Genomic DNA, 7,674 nt, shown 5'->3' on the forward strand with positions numbered 1-7,674 from the left:
CAAATTTATTGACATAAATTCATAAAATAGTAGTTCAATAAAATTTTGAATGCGAGTCAACAAATAAGATGACATGGGCTTTCACCTGTGACCTGTCTCGAAAGGGTTAATACAATGAGAAATATAATTTTTGTTTTTATTGGCTCAGTAAGCATTATAATATACATGAAAAGCATTTATTATCAATAATATATCATTTAGAAATTGGTGGACTGAAGGTGATACCCTCCCCTTGTTAAAAACATTCTAGTTGTGCACCTGTATTATTCAACGTGTTTTTTATTATTTTCTATGGTATAACATTATTTTTATGCTAATGAGACATCTGATTAGTCTTATATTTTTTCATCCACTTGTAGCAATGCTCAAAATCATACCGATCATTTGAGCACCTAACAGTCTCATTGGATGTTTATACCTTTTCTTACTATGGCTAGGGTATGACTTGTTTCAGGTCTCCTTCAGGATGATCCTGGTACTCAAAGTTGATTCATTCCTTTGTTTTTTTAACCCTATTCACATGGGTCAAAAGTGGCCTCATTGCATTTGACTTGCATTCAAAATTTTATTGAACTACTATTTTATGAATTTATGTCAATAAATTTGGTATCAAATTGTAGATTATAATTCAAATGTTAGTATTATATATATTATTTAATTTGAAAGTAAATATTAAAAAAACATACCTAGATATTGATTTTTGTTTGTCACATGGTATGTTAAATGCATCATTGGTTCAAATTAGGTATTTATGATATCTAAATACAAAATCTATAGTTACTTACGAATTAGGAACTCAAATTACTGATATTGGCAAGCTAGAATATCAAATAAGAACCTCCTATGTTTTCTATTTGCTGAGATATTGCTACATGTACTGAATCACAGTAGCCCTGCCCACCTCTTTCCATCTTTGGAAAGACGTGCTTATGTACACTTACTTCTGTCTGTGGTGTGTGAATAACCAATTGAAAGCTCAGAATGTTCCCTTAGTGGCTTTCTCAATGTAATTGAATTATTCAGGCACCAAACTTGTTCTTTTAAATCTTAGATATGAAAAGGTAAGGTGAAACTTTAGTGAGCTCAAAATTTAATATTTTTTTTTTAGACCCAAATAAAGCTTAGTTACTGAGTTTGATAAATTATAGTGGTATTGATATAGTAATTTATGCTTTTTAGTTATTTCTAAATGTATATATAGAACTTCAAAAAAATTATTTCATTTCACATCCTCCACATGCAAATTTTGATAAGGCTTAGCAACCTACGGCAAGCAACAAATGAGTACAAAGTTCATAACTAGAAGATATAATTGTGTGCTTTACTTATTTATTTACTGTTCTTTGTTTTAAGAAAAGTAAGTTTTGAAACTTATTTATAGATAGTAATAATGTATATACATATGTAATGTATTATAACTGAAATGTGACTGTATTTTGCAAAATACTAGCCCACTAAAACACAGCCATCAGAGGTCACTTTGTAAAGGTCAGTTTTATACTCTTGGATATGGTAACATGAGTGCACATGCACCACATCATTGTAACTTCTGTAATGTTAGCCAGGCACAGCTGAAAGGTCAATATAATTAAAATAATAAATATATGTAAATGAATAATGCTATGAGATTTAAACTATTTTGACTAAACATTTGTGTTTTTGTGTTATAATTTGTAGTCATTCTCGAATGAAAAAACATAACTTGTATTCATTTCCTAATTTTTGATGGTGGTTACGAGATCAGTCAAATCTACTGAACCCATACAGAGATTCGATAGTGCAAATAACAAATAAAACATAAAGTTTTGCTTGAAAAACATTTGATAATTATCTGGAGTTTATAAAGATTTCACATGTAAAATTTTAAAATTTTCTGATGCATAAAAGTATTTTTAGTCTCAAAATCAAAATTACTTTGCATCTTGGATAGTCAACATGCCAAAAGAAAAAAGCATAAGAAAAACATTACTTAAAAAATCTTAAAACTTGGGGAAAAAAATCTGATATTTTGAAAATGAAAGCTATGTAATGTTTACTGATAATCTTCCAAATTTCATTAACATATGCTTTCTAATTTAAAAGTTATAGCATGAAAACTCTAACAAGCACAAAATGGTTACAAGGTTGGTCCTAAGGACTGAGCCTGTGCTGAAAGTGTTAATGCCATTATCTACAAGGGATATCTCTTTCTTGGAAATTTTAAATCTTTAATCTGAGTGTATGAATGTTTTGGATGACAAAGAGCTTTTACATACCTTTCCAAAAACATTAAATTTTCAGTGGCATTAAGTTATCTCAGTACATTTGTATGCCAAATAATGTCATAATATAGTTCTGATAGATGCTGCTCCAATGCAACTTTATATTGGCTGTGGTTGTCTCATAACTTGTTGATTTGCATATTCATAATATTTTTTATATAATATACTTAACCCTCTATAGTTGTAACAATAAATCCAATAGCTTTCTTTTTGTAAAATGGCTGGTTGTTTAATAATCTGGTTTGTGCATAAGATTAATTGTTACTTAATTTACTTTTTTACTGTGAATAAGGCTACAAGCAATACATAGGATATATGGGTTTGGTAAGAGTGATGTGATTGATCCTATATTTATCTGTTTCTCCAAATAAAGGTAACATCATTTTGTTAACATCCTGCCCTTGGAGATTTATTCCATCTTTTAAAAGTCAGGAGTCTCAATAAGGTAGAATGTGTTTTAAAAGTAAGGCTATATCTGACCAGTGTACATCTTGTATTGAATGTACAACTTATGATGATCGTGATACATTTTGACATGCACACTTAAACCAAGTTATTTCTAGAATTATGATATCTTGGGGATTACAATGTTTGTGTGCATTGTTCTCATTGGCATATGATGATACTGAGTATATTACAAGTACAGTATTAATAATATGTTGTAATAGTTTATATAAATTTATAATTAGACCAGAGCTTGTAGTGGACGTAAGACACTGAAGACAGCATGCTGATTGGTAATTTGTTTGTTACATTACAAAAATTATATCAGAAATCTTCAAATACCAATAACTTTGTGTATAATTACAAAAAGTACATTACAGGAATAAGTTGAAGCTCCATATATGTTGTTTCTAAATTATTCGAGGTTCACACAACAGTATCAAAGTATTTTGGTGGTCAAGTTAGCTTGTACTCTTAAATCAAGTAAGTCATAAAAAACCTAATGAAAGTGATGGTTTTGAAATGCTTGGGTATGTCACGTCAGAATGGTTATCACTTTTTGGTCTCAACACAGAACTGTTAGTCCAGTGGTTGTACTGTTAAGCCTAAATGATTTAGCTTTTTGAACAACAAAAAAAGAGGTGAAAAACAGCACTATATGAATCATGTTCTTTAACCATAAAAATCGTTTAGAAGAATTACTGCCTATAACATAATTCTTTTAACTTGAGAAAGTTGTTAATATATATTTTAACTTCCTGATATTAAAATCACTTGATTCTGTATATGGAAAGATTAAATTATAATGTATTTTATATGTGATAATGTGGCCATTGTCACTGTAGATACACAACAGGCCATAACTGTGAAACCTTAATGTAACAAAAATTCAAGCCATCCTTTAGCTGTTTTTTTTTACACTAAGAGACACAGCTCTCAAAATGGAAATAATAATCTGATGAAATGCATATGTAGTTGCTATGATACAGTTTTTATTTTGGTAGCCCACACATGGTACAGAAAGAGTACCTTAGAGTAAATCACCCAAATATTTTGATGATCAGGGTTAAGAAAGGAAAGATAATATTCATTAATCAAATATTTACTACATATGTCTGTAAAAGAAAGGAAATATATAACTGGAAAGTTCTTTTTTGCCTGATCTATATAATTTCTGCAAGAAAATGTAACATGCTTATACTATCCACTTACTGAGTATTTTTCTGGTTATTATTTTTATGCTTTGAAAAGTTCAAATGAATGTTTTTCAAGATTTTTTATAATTTTTTCAATTATTGTAGAAATTGGTACTGTGTAGTAACCTTTTCTTTGTTGCTTTGCACAATAGGGATGTAAATTACCAGGATAAACAGGGTAGGACAGCACTTCATTATTGTGCTGTGCAGTCATCACCCATTGCTACAGAAGTAATAAAAATTCTTATTCAACATCATGCTAACCCAGGTTTGTTTTGGCATTAAGGTGCATTATTCCTATATTAACCAACTAGTAAAGTAGTATAGTCTCTACACTACTTTGTTTACTTACCATTAGTTTATTTAGTTAAACATATAATAAAATGTTCACCAGAATTGAAAAAGAGAATGATTTATACAAAACCTGATCCATAAATGTTAACATCTATTTTGAATTTATTGGCTCAAAATGTGATGCAAATACTAAATTTAACACTCTTCTGAAAAAAATATGTAGTGTTCTATTATCTTTTCAATAACAGCTTCTACGCTCTTTGCAAAATATAAGTTGAATTTTCTTATATGGTCCTAGTATTAAGTTTGTGCTTTGAAGTATAAAATATCACTTATGCACTTTTTTCTTATGCTTATAATGATTTTCTTGTCTTTCAGAATTTCCATAAAATAAAATTCATTACAATAACATCTTCTGTTAGACATTTTACATCTTTTGCTATCTGTCCATCTGTTCTATAGAACTTTATGTTTAAAGTGCCTTGCTATGTGAAAAAATACTAAACTATAAGCTAAAGTAAATACAGTTTTTAGATGTATAACTTTATTATTAATTAGGATTTGTTATGTTTTTGTTATCACAGTAAAAATATTTGCTACCTTATAATGCATATAAATTATGTTAATACTACATTCCAACAATGGCTTTTATGTCATGTTGCCTAGCAATAAAAGTATAACCTAATATTGTTGTTAGTCTGTGTACTGAAAGTATAAAATGAAATGTATAGACAACAAAATTGAAAAAATATTTGTTGATTTCTTAACTTAGAGTCTTTATTGAGGTTTGTATTTTGTTGGTGATGTAACAGAAAATAGCTTAATTCAAAAATGATTAAAGTATAAAATTGAATCAATATTTCTAATTTTATGATAAATTTTATGCACTTGGCTCTAGGCTAGGTAAACCCACACTACATTTTTACTTTAGGCTTATTATACCAACACTCACTACACTTGTAAGGTTTCACGGCACCATTGCATCCCCGTCAGTAAAATTGTAATAGGCAGACAGTAATTAAACTATTATATCTGGATAAATGCATTTTGACTTTTATTACTCCTCCTATTTCAAGAAATCGGGCATGACGTGACTTACACTGGCTTTTATATAAGTTAGATATGTACAATTGAGTTAATGAATAATTTTAATGAATGGTAAAACTTTTTTTACATGTGAAGTTACAGTTTACTCTCTATTGTTACATATATTTTAAATGTTCTTCATGAAAATGTTAAATAAGTATAAATGTTGTTAAATAAATAAGATATAAATGAGATTTCTAAGAATCACAAAAATCCCTGGTATTGGGCAAAATGCTTCATTGGTACTGGATATTGTAATTATAGTGTTGTTGAAATAATCTTCCTTTCTTTCATTCATAAGTTCTTAGAACTGTATTAATTGGGTAAGATAATTCTTATTATTTGGTTTCTTTTTTGATCTATATATATATATATATACACAACAGAAACGTGTGTCTGTTTGTCTGTCTGTCTGTCCATTATATAACTACTAGGTTGCTGTGCCAGTCTCAACAAAACTGTGGGATGATAGTTTGGAACAAGGGGCATGTTAATGGGGTTTACAACCTCCTCTACTTTCCATTATTGCTGTTATTTAGCATTTATTTGACATAAATTGACATTAGCTACACTCATAAGTGATGCCATGTCCTTACACCAAAACAAAAAAAAATTATTAAATTTTCTATAACACAAGATTCCGATATTGTACATTACCTCCTCTCACATAAATAGCTATTATCATTCAGTGCTGCCCTCTATATGCAAGATATGTTTTCGTATGTCACAAGCCATTAAGCTCCCACCCATCTTTGAATCAACTGATTCAAATGCGCCTCTCATGCAGATCATCATGCGACAACTCTCCACCAATAAGAGTGCGACACACACACTATTCAATTCTACCAAACTTCTTGTTTGGCAGTACTCATGTTGTAATGTTTAGTTTGTGCTCTTTTCAAGTGTTTATTTTTATCTTTTTCCATATCTTTGTATTACTTTATCTCAACATGTTTTCTCTTTATTATACAATAGCAATATTTATACCTTGTTGAGTTATTCCAAAGTATAATTATTTTATATTTCTATCTGGTTACAGAACTTCTCACTTCATTACAAATAATTTTTTTTTTTCTATCTGCCAACACAATGGTGTTTAGTTATTCATTTTGCATTATGAATTCTATGTCACCATTTCAAAGGTTATATGTTCTATCAACACACTTACTCAGGCTTCAGGTAGTGGTACTATGCTGGAAGATTTTCAGCTTTACCTCATCAGACTGATCGTCCAATGACCTGATATTTGTTGGGCCTTACCTCGAGTTTAGGGGCCCCTGCATTTTGACATACAGTCCACTAACTTTGGAAAGATAACACATTATACTGTTATGTTTTGAACAATTTTATTTTTAATATTATTATCTGTAGTTATTTGGGTTCCATAACATAAGTTTCATTAGATTGGTCAATACTTGTATTCAAGTTCAGGTTAGCAATTAGTCATAGTTGTATCTTTTCTCCTATACCATTTGCTTAGTCTTACCATGGTCTTTGTTATTTTAGGATTACCTGTAATTCATCTTACTAGTATATCAAACATTAGTTTAACTATATCATTTTTCTTCAATACATCACCTCTCATACATATGTTATTTTTACTACACACTTACTTCATTTTATACAGTAAGGTCTATTTTATTTTCTTTATTTTTTATCTTTAAAACTTCCTCATATTAACTTGGTTTGTGTGGAACCTTGAGCCAGGGTCCATACAAGCTTCTCCCAATATTGTACATGCTTGTTATTAGGTTAAGATTTTTATTTTAGTGCTTAGTGAAAACCTTTGTTCTGTTCTGTTCTATTATGCTTAACAAGTTTGTTATTTTTGGTTTACCTGTAGTTCTACTACCAAGTTAATCGATAATTAGGTTAAATATCTTGTTCAATTAGGCTTAACAAGTGTCTGTTATTTTTGGTTTACCCGTGGTTCTGTTTACAGGTTAATCGATAATTAGGTTAAATACTTTTTCTTCAACACATAACATCACATACATATGTTTATTTCATTAAGAATTTTTTAACATTTCCACTATATCGACTATTTCATTTCTGTCTTTCTTTATAGTTTATACTTCTTACCATTAACTCTTCCAACATGGGATTGGTCGATTTGACTGAGTCACGTGACCTTCTGTACTCGTTTAAAGTTGATATAAATTTAATACTTATAACTCTATATATATTTGGTATATCTTCACGAAATTTGGCAGTCTTTCAGTTAATATTACAAGTCTTTCACATACAAAAAGTCACATTTCTTAGTGAAGTACTTTTACTAAAATAAAATAAATGTCCATGAGTATATTGAATATTTGTTTTGAATAGTCCATGTGCAAAGTAATTTTCATGTTAAAATTAAAAGTACTTTTTGTCATCTCAAAAATATCACA

General features: G+C 29.3%; 1 protein-coding gene across 1 annotated transcript in view; it reads left to right on the top strand.

The window, feature by feature from the left end:
* Window positions 1–7,674, top strand: part of LOC106459261 — a 78,930-nt gene that overhangs the window by 27,983 nt on the left and 43,273 nt on the right. The window contains exon 8 of the mRNA XM_022385715.1: window positions 4,054–4,169. Within this exon, the coding sequence (XP_022241423.1) occupies window positions 4,054–4,169 (116 nt within the window). The remainder of the gene's footprint in view (window positions 1–4,053; window positions 4,170–7,674) is intronic.

This window comes from Limulus polyphemus, unplaced genomic scaffold, assembly GCF_000517525.1.
Source record: "Limulus polyphemus unplaced genomic scaffold, Limulus_polyphemus-2.1.2 Scaffold583, whole genome shotgun sequence".
In the NCBI taxonomy this organism is placed as follows: domain Eukaryota; kingdom Metazoa; phylum Arthropoda; class Merostomata; order Xiphosura; family Limulidae; genus Limulus; species Limulus polyphemus.